This window comes from Rhinolophus sinicus, linkage group LG01, assembly GCF_036562045.2.
Source record: "Rhinolophus sinicus isolate RSC01 linkage group LG01, ASM3656204v1, whole genome shotgun sequence".
NCBI classification, from domain to species: domain Eukaryota; kingdom Metazoa; phylum Chordata; class Mammalia; order Chiroptera; family Rhinolophidae; genus Rhinolophus; species Rhinolophus sinicus.
In genome coordinates, this window is record NC_133751.1 from 38638051 (window position 1) to 38658339 (window position 20289).

Below are 20289 nucleotides of genomic sequence, written 5' to 3' on the forward strand. Positions count from 1 at the left end.
TCTTCCCTTATAACTCTCCCCACCATGGGGTCGATTGTGTTCTTGTCATATTCAGAACGTGAAAGCACAGTGTGTACATTTGTGGGTAGTGTTTCTCTGAGCATTGATTCCGTCATTCACCCAGTAAATGTTCCAGTGCCAAGCATTGAGCTCGGCACTGGGAAGTCAAAGACCCTCAGCACAAACACGATTTCTGTTCTCCTGAAGCCGACCTGGAGCATTTGGGGAGAGGTGGAGGATGTGAACAGGAAGATGCAGTGGGATAAACACTTACATATGAAGAAGAGGATGGGCTATTAGGGGAGATCCTACAAAGAGCACCATTTCAGGTGGGGGATAGAGGCAACCCGGCCTGGAAGACTCCGTCTCCCATTAGAGGCATGACGGGTGAGAAGAGTCAGCCAGACCAGGACGGGGAGAGACTTGTATGTACCGTTTGTATAGTTCTTCCACCTTTGGGTCACTTCAGGTTTGTTGTCACAGATTATGCTTTTACATTTTACTTTCATAATATAAATGTTACCGTTATAATCTCTAAGAGATTGTTTTAAGAGTCAGTTACCTAGATGAGAAGTTGTCAATTTAATGTAACTGCTGAGAGCCATATTTTGAATCTCTTTATCTGCCATTCATTCCTCCCTTGGCAGGGGGCTCATCTCTTCTGTTTTTCCCTTTGCCATCTTTTATACTTTCTCTTGTGCATTTTTATTTCTTGTCCAGTTTGGTTCATGATCTAAATGGCTGCTTTTGCTCATCCTCCTGTTCTTGCCCTGTGATGAGCTCCCCCTAGCCCCGTGGTTGTATGTATGTCTCAGCTGTTAGGAGATGGAGACCAGGTGAGACTGATTTGTCATCTGCAGACTTTGAAAGGTGGCTGGTAAGGTATAGAGCTGGTAACTGCATTTTTTAAAATACACACGCAAAGACTTAAGGCCTATGACTGTCATATTTTGAACAACACTGGCAGCCCATTTGGACAACAGAGATACCAACTACATGACTCAAAAGAGTCCTTTATTTTATGCAGAAAACTGAATAATTTAAATTCCAAATAATTTAGTTTTATAAGAGACTTTGAATGAGACAGCAAGATCAGTGCATATGACTGTGACATAGAGTAGCTTGCTTGAAAACAGCTCATGACTTCTTTCACTTTGACTCTGGCTTTGTGGGATGTCTGTTCTACCACAGATATTTAGGAGAATAAAATGAAAAAACTTTAAGAGAGTAGAGGGCTCTGGTCCTCAGAGAGTGGTCCCAATTCTGGAGAAAAATCTCTTATAGATAGCCTCCCCATGTAAACACTTCCTGCTCGGTGGCCCAATCTAACTTTTCATTTTAGTTTATTTCTCAGTTTGATGCATTTAGCATACAGTCCATTTTCTTTTCTGGATTGGAGCAGCAGATGGTGCTGTCTCTTTTGATTATCTGTTTGTTGTTTTTTAAAAGAGAAATGTTGATTAGGAAAAATAAGAAATGAAACATGGCCAGATTAAATTATGAGCAGAAATTACACAATCCAAGAAGAGCCAAATGTGTTTTATGTTTTTCTACTTAAAGTTTACCACAGTTCATGTTTAAGTTTCTAGAGTTCAGGTTTGCTATGTTTTAAAATGTCATTTAAGATGGCTCTCGGGTTATTGGTTTGCTTTGTTTTAATTTTTAATTTCTAAAAGACATAGAAACCAGAAATATTTAGATGTTTGTTCTCTTCTAGTCATACTTAAATAAGAAAATCCTTGGGTAATTGTGGCTTTGACAAGTCCAAAAATTTTGGATAAATTCTACTGTAGGTCGCTAAAATCTCTCACCCGTGGGCTGCACATCTTCTCGCTGTTGGCCAAGTTATCTTAAACCAGAATATTTCACGGGTGTTTAAAATAGAAGTCTCAAGGAAGTGGACAAAGGGGCACAGAAAACAACTGAAAGGGCTTCTCAATGGCTACATTTGGGACTATGTTAGCATCCCCGAGAATGATGGACTGGAGTATTACAGATTTTATTGAACTTAAAAATGAAAATCCATGAGTTAATAAAGTGGGAAAAGGAACTGATTAACACAGAAGGAATGATAGAATTAGGAACATCATCACCTGGCAACCACTACTCTAACAGTATTTCTGGCAGAGATCATCACTGTTTACTATTGCCGTGCGGCGAAAGGGAGAGAAGATGCTTTGACAACAGAGAAGATGTTACAGAAACCTGTAACCAGCGGTCTTAAGAGCTAAGCAGCACCGAAAGGTTCAAACTGGCCCCACGTGCGTCCTCGTGTCACGGAATGGGAAGTACGGCCGGAGAGAATCCTTGCCAAAAATGTGCAGCCTGAATTTAATGATGAGGAAATAGCCCCACACTCCAGAGAGCGGTATATGCTGTGAGAAAACTGGTCCAGACTCTTCAAAAATAGCAACCTTAGGAAGACAAAAAATATAGGAGATTCCTGTTCTAGATTAAAGGAGACTAATGAAACCTGACAACTAATGCAACATGTGTTCCTTACTTGGCTCCTGGATTGGGGGAAAAAGCAAAGGCGTTATTGGAATATGGGGAAATTTGAATATGGCATGGAGATTAGATGTTATTCTGTCAGTGTTAAATCTCTCGGTTGTGATGTTCTTGTGGTTCTTATGAACAAGAAGGCCCTTATTCTTAGGAAAAGGCGTGCTGTCGTTTTGGGGTGAAGTGTCATAAGATCAACAATTTCCTTTCAAATGGTTCTGAAAAAAAGGTGTGTGTGTTTATATATAGAGAGAAAATGCAAGCGTGCAAGTATAGAAAAACATTAACCATAGGTCATTCCAGGAGAATGGCATATGGGTGTTCATGGTACTACTTCACTTTTCTATAGGTATAAAAATAATTACAAATCAGGAAATTCCAAAAAAATTTTCATTTCCAAATTCTCTGGAAAAATAGCAATACCTGTCAACCTTCGATCCATGATCCTGCCTATCAATAATGGATTGAACACATAGCAGCTGTTCTCTTTAGATAGGGTGAGGGCTTTTTCAGTTTTCCACAGTCCTTACCCTTCCCTTTTGCCTGATATGCCCACCTTCTTTCACTCATTGACATTACCTGCCTGTCGGCCATATGCATTTGAGTCTTTACTCACATTGACCTTTGCAGATTTCCTGGGAGAGGAAGGTTGGATCATGGATAGTAATGACTTTTCCATGTGCCAGGAGGTGAGTTACTTGGACCACATAAAGTGAGCTCTGGATTTGATCCCCGTATCAGCTGATGAGTTTCACTGGGTTCTTTGGCCATAGGCTTAGATTATTTGGCGATAATCATCCCCAAGTGCATGTAATTTAGTCATATGAGCTATCGCTTAAGAAAGTGTGGGTGTAAAAACTATTCAAACCTTGCTGTCTAGGTGGTATAAATATTAAAATTGTCTTTCAGACTTCATGTGTTACAAAATTGTACTCTCTAGATTCTGCCTGTCAGTTGACACAGTCTTGCAAAAGTGTTGACTGTGCTACTTGAAAAGTTTTCGTTGTGACATGCCAAGTCTTAATGAAAAAACATTTTGTGGAAATGTTTATAGATGCCAGTGCAGAAAGAAATGTATAAACTTGAATTACCTTTGTAAGTCGTTCTATCCTGTGTTTAAAACGATTGCCTTCCTGTTACACACCCAGGGAGGGTACCAGCTTTTGCAGCATAATCATGGAGTTGAGCCTTCCCCCAAAATAAAAGAGCTATATCTGGCACAGGTTAGGGCTCAGCTAGCCAGTAAAGTGGTTCAAACGTGCAGAGGGCAGGAAAGGAAAGACTGGTGCTAGAGTCAAGCTTGCCAGGCAAGCATATCTACCTAATACTTTATCCATTTTTGTGGGTTTTTCATCCCTGTTTAATTTGATGTTCTTAAAAGTACTAGCTGCTTTTGTCCAGTTTCATGCATATATATGATTTCTGTCTTGTGAAGTAAACATAAGTATTTTTCTTAGGGAATTTGACGGAAATGAATAGAGAATCTCCTAGTATTTCAGGTAGGATCTAGTTTAGTTGGCATCACAGAAGGTGGCTGGGAGAGAAACTCGGAGTTGACCTGGAAGTAAACAAGGGTGTCATATCTGGCGCTTTCCCTTACGAATCCAGACCTAGCACTGCTGTTTTGTCCCTCTTATAACCTAAAGTGTTATATAGCTTCTGCCTAAAGGGACCCATTTTGCCTGTGGGTGGATGAATGTCAAGTTCCTGGTAGGACTTTGCTCAAATCTTGGGTCAGGAAAGAAGAGCATTCTTTCTACTGAATTCCAGAAATAGCAACAAAAGCTCAGAGGAAATCAGGCCCCCTTATGCCATTTACATTCTCTGGCCATCCCTCCTGTCCAGCCCTGCACTCCACCTGCAAAAGGAATTCATCTCTCCTCTTTTTTCTTTAAGCTTCCAGAATTTGTTTGGAATCCAAGCTGCTCTTGAAAATATTTTCCTAGACTGGAAGGCAGCTTCCCACAACATATGTTCACCTGCCTGCTGCTTTCTTGTTAGTGTTGAGAGTCTGGTATTCCCTTGGCTGGTTTACAGAATTTCTAATAGAGTGACCTCTTACCACGAGCTAAATGGACCACAAGCTCAGTGGCTAGAGGTGTTTGTCTTTGCGTTTTTAACGTCAGGACGATTCACCTCTGAAGATGTTTTTGCAGTATGTATCTTTGGGAATAACTGCGTTGCTCTTCTATTTTGCACATTTATTCCTTGTGATTTTGTACATTTTTAATATTTCATACCTTTAACATCATCACCTGTGGATCATAATCACTAAATGGAGGTTCTTAGGTAATTAATGCTACTTTTGTATGTATTTATTCATTCCTCTTTTTTCCCCAGCATACCTAATACTCGAAGACAGCTGATTTACTGTTTTGATTGGAAGAGCAATTCCGCAAGCAATCTTAAGCTGTCTCCCTTCATCCCTGTTCATGCTTATCAGCATTTGTAGGCACTGACTAGCTCTCTAGTTTATTATTGAGTCATATTTTTCTTTTTATCCCAAAGTATTTCTTTCTGTCCATTTCATTTTTTTATTGAGTGTGTGCTATTGATTTTAATCCTCTTATCCCCAGAATGGGCATGACCAGAGGTGCATATGCTGCTCGCCCCTACTTTATTATACATGATTTGTTAAAGAGATTAGCTAAGTCAGCTCCTTGGCAAATCTGAGGAAGCATATTATGTGATGCCGGGCATATCTGTAAATGAGCCCTGTGGATGAGAACTGGATAGAAGGTTTACAGAGAAATAATGCTGATGTCATCCCACTGGAATGAAGGGGCTGTTACAGCCGTAAATACAGTCTATATCTAGCAGCTCAGTATCTAGCTGTATTTCTTTTCTAAGAAGGCAAAAATGTGAAACAAACCAAAGAAGTAAACTGTGTTTATAAAGGGGGATACTCTAATTAGTTTAGGTCTTACAGTTATTCAAACAGTCTGAACGTAACGGTTCTTTTTGGAGCAAACATCAAAACCATTATTTGTGGAAAGTTTAAATTCCACATGACACGTATTCCCTCTATGGGTATGGTTTTTTGTTTTGTTTTGTTTTGTTTTTAACAAAAAAATGTATTTGCTTGTGTACTTTTATTTTAACCTTTCCTTTGCTAAAAATGCTTGAGTTTTTAGGAGGGGATTTGCTTTTAGGGGAAAGAAAGGCATAAGTCCCTGAGCTGAATAACCTGTTCCCCATTTTTAGCATTTCCAAATAGGGTGGTTCTCAGCCCACTGGGGCATGTTGAAACTAGAGGCTTCCTTAACTCCTTTTCAAGAAATTACCTATCCCCAAATGTGCTTCTCTCTGCAAAACAAAATGCCCTTCTCTGGAGCACTGTCCAGAGAGTGCGCTGTAATCCCTTTTTACTGATCAGCACAATCTTCCCTGGGGGCCGGGGGTGGGGGGAGGCTTTAAATGTTATTAATAAGAAGATAGCAATATAAAAGGTGGGTTGTCACGTCCATCCACTTCAGTGGTGGGCGCAAACAAAATTGAAGAAGGTGGAAAAACAGTTTTAATCTGTGTGCTTACCTTATGGCAGCTTCAGTCCATGAAGAAAATACACAGTTGGCCTGTAAGATTTACCTCTGGATTAATTTACGTGCTGCAGTCCAGAGGGGAGAAGGCAGGCCTGATAATGAAGGAAGAGAACCCTGCCCTACAACCTTGCACCTGAACCTTGCATTTCTGCCTTTTCTAGGACAATCTCTTATTCAGTTGTCACCCACCAATTTCTTAAAGGGAAGGGAAACAAAAACAAAGAGTTTCCTTTTTAACTTGATGTAAGAGCTATCCAGAAGGCAAATTATCCGAACTGTTCTTTTTTGTTTTGTTAATTTTTGTGAGGGGATTAGCTATTATTTTTCTCCTCTCTCACAATATGGTATGTGTGTATATGAGGATGAGAGAGACAAAGAATAAAAAACTATGTGAGCAAGTAGAAAATCCTCTGTATAGTAGGGCTCCAAAGCTGGTTTATGAAAAGCGTGCTCATAATTCATATACTACTCTGAGGCAATGAAATCTTGTGTGAGGAGAGGTGGGCCAATGTGTGAGTTAACTTAGTTATTTAGGTAGCAGACTTGTGAAATTTGGCATTTTCATACCAGACTGTTAGCTTTCATACCAGAGTTTACTTTATGTGTGGTAAGTCACTTTAGCTCAAACAGATTTTATTTTCACTCTTGTGTGTGCAATTCGTGTGCCTGGCATTTATTTACATTTTTTTCTCTTAGTCTGTGGCAGCACACATGGAAAAGCATTGATGAATAAATGTGATGTGAATACATTTTTCTCTTCTCTTTCCATATTCACAATTTTGAACCTTGCAAGAAGAAAATGAATCCAGTCTGGCTTTGCTACGGCATTTCTCCTGAGAGAATTAGGGTAGTGATTGTCCTGGTACTACCTTTCTCTCCCCACCCCCTGCCCTTTTTACCTTTGATGTCTCAGAATCCTTTGTTTGGCTCCACTTGTGACCCAATTTTCTTATTCTTCCTTTTCTTACATTCCATTTCCCCAGATCCAATGGCCCTTGCTGCATTAATTTGACAGCTTTTTCAGAGTTTAGGGAAAAAAGCCAACAACACAAACCTTGTCATGGGACTGAGAGGGTCTGTGCTGCTGCCTTCACTTTCTCCCATCCACCTCCATCAAAGAGCCCACGGGTCCCCACCCTCTGCTCTTCTGTCTCCACATTCTCTCCCTTGCGACTCCCAGGTCTCGCCTCGTTTTTCATGATGCCGTCAACGGTCCCACTTGCTTTGGGACCATGTACTAGGCGTGTGGTCCTGGGGAAAACACATCTGCTTTCTGAGCCTCAGTTTCCTTATTTGTTTCCTTCCTCTCAACAAAGACAACAGCAGATGTTGTGCTCAGTACCCGAGAGGGTAACTGTGATGTGCACAATAGACTTCAGTCTTGCCTCCTGCCGGAAAATGGAGCAGAGAATGTCCATCTTGCAAGGGAAGTGGCAAAAGATTAGCAAGGTGATGGAGCATTAACTGCCTAGGTGCACATACCTAGGTGCTCAGAAAGTGTCATTGTTACAGTAAGACAGACAGACAAGGACGGTCATGACCTCTTTGGAAGTTCTTATCTCAGTCAGGACCTTTCACTTGTATTTCTGGCTCTTACCTGTAACCCATTGTTTTCAGTTTTAAACAGATTTTTTTTCCCCCTCCTAATCCAATCTTCTTTCCTATTTTTTTTCCATTTTTTATGTCAAATGCATAGCCATTTCTTCGGTCATCTGTGTTTGAAAGCTGGCTAGGGGAAGGCGTCTCTGATTTTTTTCCCCTCCTTTCATGCCCTCTCTCTCGTACATATCCTGAGCATTCTTCCTTTGCAGAGCTCTTTAATTTTTCCCTTCTGTCTTTGTTAAGTTGGTGGTGATCTAAACCTAGTCCAAACCTTTATTATGTCAAAGACAAAGTCTGGCTTCTTGTCCTTCTAAGGCATTTGCAGTGTATCCATCATGGCAGAAGGAAACAGTGACCTCCTCCAGCTGTTTGAATGTATCTAGCTGTGTGTGTGTGTGTGAAGCTGGAGGCTCTTTCATATTCTGGAAATGGGTAATTGAGGAAGTTTTGTCTTTAATAACTGAGCCAGTTCATTTATTGCAACTTATGGTTTTCTTTTTGTTTGTTTGTTTGCTTGTTTTTACTGACAATTAACTTCTGAGATATACACACAGTATTTATGGTTTTCTTAGTAGGAGCTTCTCAAAAATGTAAGGGTATGCACACTTTTGACTTTTGGGTATAACCCATTATCTATATCTTGACATAAATACGATTATAAATGAGTATGTGGCATTTGATCTTTTAAATGTAAATGATTTTTTTAGTTGTTATTTAAAAAAAATGTGATGTTGCCACCAGCTTATTTCTTTACCTCATCAAAATAAAGGTAAACATGTTCTACTAAACAATGTAATGGGGGAAAATGCAAAACTGATCTTCTTAAAGTTTAAGGTATATGGACTTGGTTTATTTATTTAGACAACCAGTATCTGTTGCGCTCTGATAATGTAGGAACTGTGCTGGGTACGCTGGGCTGAGCGGTGAGCGCGTCCCACAGTAAGTAGCGCTCAGTAGCCGCAGCCCGCTCTGCGGCCTGTCCCTGGATGCTCCACAAGCGAAGATGGTTGTTACATTTGTAAATGGCTATAAAAACAAAGACTTTTAGCCTGCAAAGTTTACAATATTTACTATCTAGGCGGAAAAGGTGAAGGGGATTAAGAGGTACAGACTTCAAGTGATAAAATAAATAAGTCACGGGGATGTAACACACAGCACCGGGAATGCAGTTAATGATATAATAACTTTGTGCAGTAGCAGAGATGGGTAGTAGACTTATCGTGGTGATACTTCGTAAAGTATATAAATGTGGAATCACTCTACTATGTATCTGAAATTAAAACGTCAACTCGACTTTGATAAAAATAATTAAATAAAATACTTCCTCTGGTGATTTACAGAAAAATGTGCCTACTCCAGACCTGTAGTAACTCAGCCTTCCCTGAAGCTTGCATTTGAGTAGGAAAGACAAGTAATAAACAAGGGAACCAATAGATAAGAGAATTAACTTTCAGATTTTGATAACTGATAGGAAATAAGTAGGATGTGAGAATGACTGGAGTGAGGCTGGTTCACAGGGTGGGGGTGGAGGTGGGATTCTTTGAAAAGGTGGCTAAGATTAGACCTGAGCAATGAGAATGATCAGCCCTGTGAAGAGCTGCGTGTAAGACCTCTCACTGCCAAGTTCCGCTTTCCCCTTCACCTCCAAATGCCTGTCTGTCCACAGAGCTCAGCTAGATGGCGGCCTGGGGAGCGTACAGACTCCTGTCTTTTGCGTTGCAGCACCGACATTGTCACTGCACGTTTGCTTTCCTTTTCCTCCCACTAGACATGAGCTACCTTGAGGGCAAGGACATATGTCTCGATAATCACATTATCTCTCGCATTTAGCTCATAAACTAGGTTTAACAGTTAAATCGGTAAACTGAAAATTAGATTCCATCAAGCAGGTTGTGATAGTCACACGTTTCTTCTAACAGAACAGATGCCTAAATTTACGTTCTGTCATTTATCTTTTTTTTTTTTTAGCCACACTTCCCACCCCATCCTCCCTACTCCAAGCACGTGTCATGTCTACAACAAATCTTGCCCCACCCCCGAACCTGCCCATTTCCCCATCTTATTAAAAGACACCATCATCTATGCAGTTGATCAAGCCCCAAACTAAGGCTGGGCCTTGATCCTTGGTCCTTATTGCCCCACCCATGCCTGTCCTGTGCGGCGCTCCAGCACCTGTGCCAGTCCTCTTCTCACCACGGTGACTACCATTCCTAGCCCTGGCCAGCTCTACGCTTCATCTGCACCACTGCAGTAGTGTTCTGAGTGCTCTTTTTGCTTTTGCACTTCCTTCCTATGTCCATTCTTCATGCAGAAGCCATGCAGGTCTTTTTAAATTCAAAATGAGATTGTGTCAGTCCCTCCACTTAAACACTCCAGTGCTTGTGCGTAGAACTGAGGATAAACGTGGCTCTCAAAAGCCTGACTTCACAGCCCTGCATGAACCGAACCCCTGTCTCTTCACCCTCATCTCTCATGGCTCTCAGCTTCTAGCTGCACGGGTCTCCCCATCTCCTCCTTAGGGCCTGCTGTTCCCTGGTCTGAGTGAATTGTTAGGTGGCACTCAGGGTTCACCTGGACGACTTTGTGACTGTGTAAATCAATAAAGTGGCAACTTAGCGCAATCACGGTGAAATCCCTGCCCCAAAGAATCTCTTTCCTGATTTTCATCCTCGTGTTTGTGGTACCAGAAGTTCATGGTAGCAGGCAAGTAAGTGACTGAATGACGGCCCTTGTGAACAGTTCTTGGGAAAGAAACTTGACAACCTCATTGGCTTCTAATGGTATTAACTGTTTTTCTTCTCTCTCCCCCCACCCCCATTTTTTCCATGCAGAGTATGAGTTGGAAATAAAGAGGGTGCAAGACATTCTTTCGGGAATAGAGAAACCACAGGTATGTCTTCTGGATTTCTCCACATAAATGACACTTTCTTAAGTATTTCAAGTGTGCTTTTCTTTCACTACATAGTAGGTAAGCAAAAGGGCCCCTTCCCTTTGCAGATTATTCATAAACTGTGAAATAGTATTGCTATTAATGGAGCATGAAAATATAGAACAATAGTCTTCTGTTTAGTCATAATCCTCTGAAATGTCCTCTGTATTTAGATATTCTGAATGCAATTACGTATTCTTCACAACTTCCAAGGATACAGACCCCCCCCCACCCCTCCGCCAAGGTCTACAGAATGGCTTTCTTTTACCTGTGTAAATGTAGTAATATTTTTTGAAAACCTCAATAATTCCAAGTATTTTTTCCATGTAAATTTCAAAGGAAAAAACATACTTAAATATTAGCTGAGAAAAAATAAGTCCAAAATATTGAGTGTAGTGGCGAGAAAAAAAATTGGTTGGAGTGGTGGTATTACCAGGTTTTTAAGCTTCATTTTGCCAGGTGCTTTGAAATTCAAGTGAAAAAATTCGAAATGTTGATTCAGCCTTTCATCTGAGATTAGAGAGCCAAGTTCTTTGGAGTGTTTTCTAGCTGAATTGGAAAACCTTGATTCTTCATGTGTTTGAAATACTGAGGCTTTTTAACAGAAGAGTCCAAACATACCTCAGGGTACATAGTTGAGTTTGACAAAACCTAAAAGCATGAGGTGTGTTGGTCGAGGGGCACAATAAGGCACTTGTAAAGGAGTGGGGTGTTGTTGTTGGGTTGGGGAGTCTGTACTTAATCTGCTAAGGAGCAGGTTGCCATTGAGAGTTTTTGAGCAAAGAAGTTAGGTAATCATAGCTGTTCTTTCGAGATGATCAAACAGTTGGCAGATGCATTGCAGCAAGAGGATGGACCCAGGGAGACACGTGTCAGGAATCTGTTACTGTAACGGTGGAGAAAGGCTATGGGAATCAGAATTAGGGTGGTGGCATCAGGTGTGGCAAGGAGAGAGTGGATACTAGAGCCATTCTAGTTACAACCTATTAGGAATCGGGTGTCATGGTAACTGAGCCTTCAGGCCTAGATGCGTCCTTTCAGAAGTTGATTCCTCTAAGATGGTTCCATGTGCTGTCCCCGCCCATCAAGTGGGAAACTCTGCACAGTCCTTAGTACCACTTGTACTCCCCCCAGCTTCAGGGTGCTCTGCATGCATTTAACACACCATGCTCCATTTACTTGTTTCTGTGTCTTTCCCAGTAATCTGTGAGTTCCTCTAGAATAGGTTCGTGTCTGTGTCCTTTTTGTATCTTCGGTGAGATTCTTAGACATGAGGAGTTTGTTTTACTATCGGGGCATCCAGGATACACACAGTGGGCAGTTGCAAGTGTCTGGTAGATCATTGCTGTGGAGAGAGGGGATGGGGACGAGTGCACGGGAATGACAGTTCACGTCGTAGGATTGGATGGTAGCTTTGGGCAGGGGCAGCATAGGGTGAGGTTAGAAAAGACGAGGGCAGAATCATAGGAAATGCTTATATTTACAGTACAGCAGAAAGAACAAAAATCCCTGAGGTCATAATCAGAGAGAGAAGGCAGAGGAACAGGTTAGCTGACTGTCCCAGATGTAGTCACAACACACACACACACACACACACACACACACACATTTGTCTTGAGTTATTCCTAGTCATTTCTTTACTCCAGTATGTTTCTGAGGATCTTGTGGCTCTAGCAAGATAAAAGCAATGTTGAAATGCATTGGTCCTTTCCTTGATCCAGCATTTATTAAGCACTTATTCTTTATAATTTTCAGACCAGAATAAACAGGGGTGATGTTAGGTGAAATGTGGCAAAATTGTCGTCTAGGAGGTCAGAAAGTCCCAAATAGGTCTGTCTCGCTCGGCTAAAATCAAGGCTTCCTGGAGGCTTGGGGGTGAGCCTGATTCCTGGCCTTTGCCAGTATTTTGTAAAGGCTGCCTGCCTTCCTTGGCTCGTGGTCCCTTTCCTCCTCATGTCTCCTTCTTTGGCTCTCCTGCCCGTCTCTTTCACTTATAAAGACCCTTGTTACTACATGGGGCCTGCCAAGGGGCTCCAGGTTACTCTCTGCTCCACTAAGTTAAGATCCTTAACTTAGTCACACCTGCAGAGTCCCTTTTACCTTGCAGGGTAATATATGCACAGGTTACAGGGATAGGATGTGGACACCTTGCGGGGGTGGGGGTGGGTGGTCCTTATTCTGCCCACCAAACTGTCCCCTGCTCCCCACATAAATCTTCTCGGCATGGTGACAGTCCACTCATCCTTCCTGGTCCAGTTAGTTTTTTCTCCCTTCGTTCCTTCCTTCCTCTTCCTTACTTTCCTCACCTTTCTCTGTCTGAAGTACTTGTTCATGATTGTGTCTTGTTTATCTTTGTGCCCCTCACACCTAGTACTGTCCTTGGCACATCATGAACCCTTAACAAATATTTGCTAAATACGTGTGTGGCAGACTGCAGTGGCTGCAACTGGCTTCTGGCAGGTGAGAAAAGTGCCCAAAGGCTGGCCAGCGGCAGCTGCGGCTCAGCCAGGTTGGTGGAATGTGGAGACAGCCAGGTGCCAGAGTGCAGGGCAGCAGCCCGAGGGGAGGGCCCAGGCTTTGCAATCTGGTTCCCTGGCTTGGGACCCAGAGTGGCCATTAACGGTCTCTGTGACCTAAGTTGCATAACCTTCCAGAACCTTGGTATCCTCATCTTTGAAAGGTAGGACAATAAATACCACATGGGACCGACAGGTAACTTATGTACTATATATTGAGTACTTGGAATGGAGTCTCTCTGTAGCTTATAATGTACCATAAGGCACAAGGGAAACTCCCTGCTGCATTCTGAAATGAGAACGAGTGTTGTCCAGCCACCTTACAGGGAAAGAAGAGCTGCAGAAAGTTCACACAATTGTATAAAGGATTATTGTTCTTCCCTTTTTTTTTTTTTCTTTCAGCCACATCTGGTAACACCTCTAAATAAAACGCATATGTTTTTCTTTGAGATTTTACAGTGGATGTGTTTTAGGTGAAGAAACAATATTGAGGACTCATGGATTTCAGTCATCTTTTTAGAACTTTGGGCACCCAGAATTAAGCAATTCATTTACTTTTCAGAAACCTAGATAACTATAAGGATCTAAGTACGTAGTCACTGAGTAAACAGGATCAAATATACTAGGTATTTGTTCTGGGACTCTATAAAAATTAGGTGCCTTCGGGTCTGTACTCATGCAGCTGCCACTATATCAGAGAAATAAGCTTGATATTATTCTAAGTGGTATAGGAATTAACCTCTATTAGTACTAGCCACCTCCAACCTAATGTGGTTTCATCTGCTCTGATGGTGGTGCTAGGTGAAGTCGCCCACAAACTGCTGGGCTGTTTATTTTCAGGATGTAAATAAATGAAACCTAGAATAGTGTTTCTGCATTGTTTCCATCTGCTAATGTTTAGCTTGTAGAAACAATTGATTTGTCGGTTCCAGAAGTGAGGAAACTGACCTAAGAGCAACAACTGTCCCTGCAAGGAGTGATTCCTTGAAAGATAAACAGCAGTGTGTCTGGAAAAGGGTTTTGCACTTAAAGAATTATAGAAACAGACGATTGTGAAGTTCCTAGATTTGAGTCTCCTTTTTATTTGAATAATGATGTCTTTGACCTTTTCCTTTTTAATATTACTTTGTGTTATTATTTTTCATGATACTTTTGAAGTGAAGCCAGTATTTTTATGGTAATATTTCCTTAACGTACTTCCTAATTAGATCAGCAGGCCACCCACATAGTTAAATCCAAAGAGCAGACCAAATTTAGATGCTAACTTGCATAGAAATATTTTTAAGCATGAGAATAACAATTTACTAACTTAATGAGAATAAATGGTGTTTTTGATCCAAATAATATAATTTGCATATAATGTAGTCTGGGATGAACAGGAGAGGGGACAAGGAGAAAGAGAGGAAGAGAGCTAAGGATTATGTATCAAATAGCTACAAGATAAGGCAGTCCTATCGTTTTTAAATATATATACATATATACACACACACACACATATACACATACAGAGGGTGACAAAAAGAAATGTATACACATTTTAAGAAAGGAAAAAAGCTATTAAAATTATGCTGATGGTAACCACTTAGAGCATCTCTTATAATTGCAGAAGTCAAACATGACTTGTATTCATCTTTTGTTATCGGTATATATTGAACATTACAATTTTATACAGATTTTTCCTTTCTTAAAAACATGTATACATTTTTTGGCACTCTCTGTATATGTGTATATGCTTTTAACTAATAACTGTTCTCAAGTTGGAATCTATATTTAACAACTACATAGACAAGAATGATTTCTAATCAGTATGTAATCATTTAGAAGTAGATGGTGGTTTTATGAGTCCTTCAAGATACTTCAAAGCAGGGCCAGCCCGGTGGCTCAGGCGGTTAGAGCTCCATGCTCCTAACCCCTGCCGGTTTGATTCCCACATGGGCCAGTGGGCTCTCAACCACAAAGTTGCCAGTCCAATTCCTGGAGTCCCGCAAGGGATGGTGGGCAGCGCCCCCTGCAACTAAGATTGAACACTGCACCTTGAGCTGAGCTGCCTCCCAGATGGCTCAGTTGGTTGGAGTGCATCCCCTCAACCACAAGGTTGCCGGTTCGACTCTCGCAAGGGATGGTGGGGGATGGTGGGCTGTGCCCCCTGCAACTAGCAACAGCAACTGGACCTGGAGCTGAGCTGTGCCCTCCACAACTAAGATTGAAAGGACAACAACTTGACTTGGAAAAAAGTCCTGGAAGTACACACTATTCCCCAATAAAAGTCCTGTTCCCCTTCCCCAATAAAATCTTAAAAAAAGAAAGAAAAGATATTTCAAAGCAGTTTAATTTAAACAATTTCTATGCAGGTTTACAGTAGTAACCTACACAACAGACTCATATCACTAGTTCCAAGACAAATGTCAAATTGGGTCTTGTCCTATAATTTTGTAATTAGAAATTACCAGTTAATCACCATTACAAAGGAGACTGATTTCTATTTACGGTAGAAAAATGAAACATCAGCAAGTCAGTTCGTTTTATGGCTTCTAGACGTCTTTTTTGGGTATCAGCCATGGCAGTCATTGTGATGATCAGATTAGCTGTGCCCCAGTTCAGTTCATTGGTCACTGTTGGTGAGAAAGTTTCACCACAGAGAGAGAGAGCCTTGCAAGGTGAGGTTTGTGTAAGACTGCTGTTGCTCTGAAATCGGTGTGAATCGAGCCAGAGTTCCTCGAGTTCTGAATCTCTCCTTAAGGGTATCACCTCCCTGGACACTTAGAGGAAAAGCATCAGGTTCTGAGGATTCCCTTTGTCGTGACATTCTCTTGAAAAGCGCCATGTAATTTCCTGGCATCAGCCTTGAAATGGAAGTGAGTTCCAAGTTCTAATAGAGACAAAGCCCTCTTTCTCTCAGGCTTCCAATAAAGCAAGGAAACCTGAGGCCCAGGAATCAGTGAAAGAGAGGCAGGGAGGGAGCACAGGAAGGGGTTTGGCCCCATAAGCATGGTAGTAATCTAGGTAGCAGTCTGGCTGCTCAGCTTGAGGACAGAATTCCCAGAAGCCGCTGTCCTTTGAAAATGATGCTGAGTTCTCCAAGCGCAGTTCTGGTAGGCTGTCCTATCAGAAGAATGCATTTGCACAGAGATCGGTGTTCAGGTGACAGTTGGCCTCCTTAAGGCTTGCTCAGGGAATCTAAGGAAAAAGTAAACATTATTTTAGTTGATGCTTTAAGTGTTCCACGTCTCTTATTCAGTTAAGTAATCATTTAACCAAGTCCGAAAAGAAAAAGATAAATTTTTAATAGCTGATGAAAAAGACAGGTTAATGGGTTGTGCACTTGTGGATACTGTGTCAGTATCTAAAGTGTTAGCATTGACTGAGCTATTTTGAGACGTGATGTTATTTCACACCATCATTCATAGAATTGGTATTACTACGCACACTGTGTTTATGGAATTGTGCAAAGCAGCCATTTATCACCTCAGCTGAATGTTTCCAGTACCTAAACAGCCTCCTTTAAAACTAGAAACTGAACTCTTCATTGCAAAATATCTCTTTTTAAGTTAAAAATCAAAGATAATACCTAGTGCCTCAAGATTGCTCATGGATGGTGTGTGAAGGAATTCAGCAGATAACACCGGTGTGTGTGGTAGAAATGCTGTCTTAAAATATAGTCAGGGGAACAAGACACCAATAACCAAGAAAAGCATAGTATAGTGAAAAAAAGCGCCAAATGCAGGTAATAGCAAAATGTAGGCAGCGCACGAAGAAAATAGCGATTGATTCTGAGCAGGGCTCGGGCAGGACGGCCCAGAAACCTTGCCTGGTCTCCAGCACTGTGGGGCCCTACGTGCTCAGCGTATCTATCGCTGTGGGACCCTATGTGCTCAGTGCATCTCCGTGCAGTGCCTCACACATCTGCCTGCTGCCACCAGGCTGGTGCTCCTTGAGGTAGAGACCATGTCTTAATCTTCTCCGTTCACAGCCCCTCACAGGGTGGGTGAGGTATGATGATTAAAATAATATGCAAAGGCAGCATTTGAACTGGGTCTAAAAGAAGTAGGTTAAAGCCAAGGAAGCAGGAAAGTCAAAAACAACGTCATGGGTGTGAGAGGGGACGGTGTCCTGAAGGGGTGTTACAGCCGTGTGGCACAGGAGGTGTACAGTAGATGAGTGACTGCTAGTCTAGAGCCGTAGCCAGAAGGGTCCATTTTGATTCTGTAGCAGTGTCTCAAAGATGTGTGTAATGCTTGGCCGCCCTCCACTGTCACCTGTGTCAGAAACTCAGACTATCTTACTCCCTTTGATTTTTTGTTTTTTTATTTAACAAACATTTCCTAAGCAACCACTACTCACAGTTGACTATGATTTGGGCCCTGTCCTTGGGAAGTCCCACAGTCCAGTGGGGAGGTAGGAAAATGCCATAAACATGATTAGCAATGTTAGAGATATCAACAAGTTTCTGTGGAACAGAGGGATCATGACGGGTGAAATATTTCAGGGAAGGCTACTTGGGGATAGTGAGGCTGGCTGCGGTCTTGAAGGATGAGAAGTTTGATTACATGGTTGGGTAAATATATCATGATGCTGTATCTATACAAAGCAGAAAAGACAGGAAGATTCTCTGGCTAAAAATGGAATGAATGACAGACTGAAAAGGGAGATTCAACGTTCATTTTCATATGTATTGTTCATGCTTTTGAATGATTTTATATTACATGTTAATATTCTTTATATAAACCAGATAGTGACAAAAAAGACTGAGTAGTTTACATGTCGCCATCGCCAGCCTGACACTCTATAGCTATAAAGTTTTTATGAACATTAAGCTTCAGTGTCTGTATTAACTCTTAGTTTTTAATATGTTATCCAGAGAACAACAAAATAACATTTAGAAAATTAGAACATTAAAATTCTGTTCATAGATTTATTTTAATGAATCAGGTCCTACAGTAGGTTGGGTTTCTCCAGAAACATACTCTAAAAGATTTGGGAGCAAATGGTGTGATGTGGGCAGGTGCCCCAGGAAACACCATTAGAGTGAGGACTTGAGATAGAAGGAAAGAAAGCCTGCCCGGGTCTGTGAGTGAGCCGTGACAGCTGTGTGCAGCTGGGGCAGCGGATGGCTGGACGATAGTGTGGAATATGCCTCAGAGAAATCCTAAGAGTTCCAGAGCACTGTGTTCAAATTAAGTTTGACGTGGAGGTTAAACTGAAAAGATACAAAGCAGAGCTTGGAGAGATGAAACATGTTCACCTCCACACACGTTTCTGCCCCATCAGCCTGGGCCTTAGTTCCACTCCCCCATCGCTGGAGTTTCCTGGAAGCCCACAGGACTTGAAAGGAGCGTGATCTGTAAGGTACAGCAGGTCCTTAAATAACATCGTTTCACTCAACATTATTCCTTTATAACATTGATGAAATGCCTTAGGAACTTAATTCTTATTTATGTATCAATTAGCTTATGGTAAAATTCGTTTCATTTTATGTCGGTGCGCTTAAAGTCTCAGAACCTATTTATGATGTTAAGTGAGGACTTACTGTATTAGCTTTGCAGGATAATTCTACGCAAAGCAAGCAAGGCTTGGAGGCTACCAGAAAGTACCTGTGGATACTACCAACTCCTTCCATAACGTGAGGGCCTCTTGAGCATTGAAATGTCACATTCAACTTTGTACCTTTAAAAAAACTGCCAAACATGACAGATTATCGGACTGGGTCTGAATTGTATGGGACTTGGATGAAAGTTTGCGTTATGAGGACAGATGTTGCAAGAATTATATTTTGGACATTAGGACTTGACAAAAGAGCACTATATAGGATGCTTTTGTTTACTATAATTAAAATAAAATTGCTTACCTTGAATTAACTCTGACTTTTATGCCACTGCTAATAATCACAAAAATGTTATTGGAACAAGTAGTGTTTGACCTATGTGGAATGGATTTGAATACTTTGTCCATCTTTTTCTTCCTCAGGTTTCCAATATTCAGGCAAGAGCAGTGGTGTTGTCCTGGGCTCCCCCTGTTGGACTCTCATGTGGACCCCACAGTGGTCTTTCCTTCCCCTACAGTTATGAGGTTGCCTTATCAGACAAAGGACGAGATGGAAAATACAAGATAATTTACAGGTTGTGTATATTTTCATATGTCTTTCTCTGCTGCGACACTGGGAAATTGGAATCATTAAGGAAAATAGAAAATAAGGAAAATTTAAAGGCTTTGCAAATTTTCCTTAAAGTTGTTCATTTTAAGAATTAGTGATAATTAGAATGTCAAGAGTTAATTTTGTCCAGAGTAATTAATCAATCAGAAATGATTATTATAGGGCTGCTCGGTGTTGGTGAAATATGTCACTTTGTTTTGTTAGCTTGTCAGTTTCGTGAAATTTTGAATATGAGCATGAGTGTTAGTTTCTGCATACATTATGCCCTCATGTGATTACCCCTTTTTAGACTCAGACTTTCTACTAGTCTTATTTTTAAAAATTCTACAATATGGTTTCATAGTTACACAAAATAAGAGTTTAACTCTAATTCTCTACAATAGTTTTCCAGCCTGTAGTAAAGATTACTAAAGCATTTCTTGCCAAGGCTTTCTTACATGGTCAGAAGTTTAACACACAGAGTAAGGGATTATCCCTTCTGCTTTATGGACTCCTAGGTATTAACTCTTCAAATGATTTATAGCCAGGTTCTAAATGTGATTTAAAAAGTTTTAGGGTCAAGTCTTTTCTTCTTTGTAATTGTGGTGAGTGCTCAGATTTTCAGAGCAGGAAATCAGAGTCAGCCTTGTTTTAACTACTTGTTTGACCCCTCCCCCCGACCGTGAAGGGCCCCTGGGACTATGAAGCCCAACGTAATGTGGCCACACAAATCCCACCTCTTCCTCTGCCAGAGAGGCTAGTTTTCTGCCGCGTTCCGCTGCTGCATCAGCACAGCAGACTTTCTATCTCCTCAGGCCTGTTGCTTATTCTTAACTTGCTCCAGAGACATGCCTTCTTGACAAAGAAAAAGGGAAAGAGATGGGGAAGGAAGTCTGTTAGCCGCTCACTCCTCTCGCTGCCCCTGCCTGTAGTGCTTCTGTTGTCCCTTCTCTCAGGGTCTTCCAGCATCCACTCTTGCTCTCCTGTAGTCGAGCCGTCACGCCACGCAAATACAAGTCAGACTGTGTCACTCCAGTGATTCCCCACTGGACTTAGAATAAAAGTCTA

The 20289-nt window shown here is 41.4% G+C and overlaps 1 protein-coding gene across 2 annotated transcripts in view; it reads left to right on the plus strand.

The window, feature by feature from the left end:
* The window catches only part of FNDC3B (fibronectin type III domain containing 3B), a 320442-nt gene that overhangs the window by 213332 nt on the left and 86821 nt on the right, over positions 1 to 20289 (plus strand). For both annotated transcript variants that reach the window (XM_019735100.2, XM_019735095.2), the window contains exons 7-8: positions 10478 to 10536; positions 19056 to 19207. In XM_019735100.2, coding sequence (XP_019590659.2) covers positions 10478 to 10536; positions 19056 to 19207 — 211 coding nt within the window. The remainder of the gene's footprint in view (positions 1 to 10477; positions 10537 to 19055; positions 19208 to 20289) is intronic.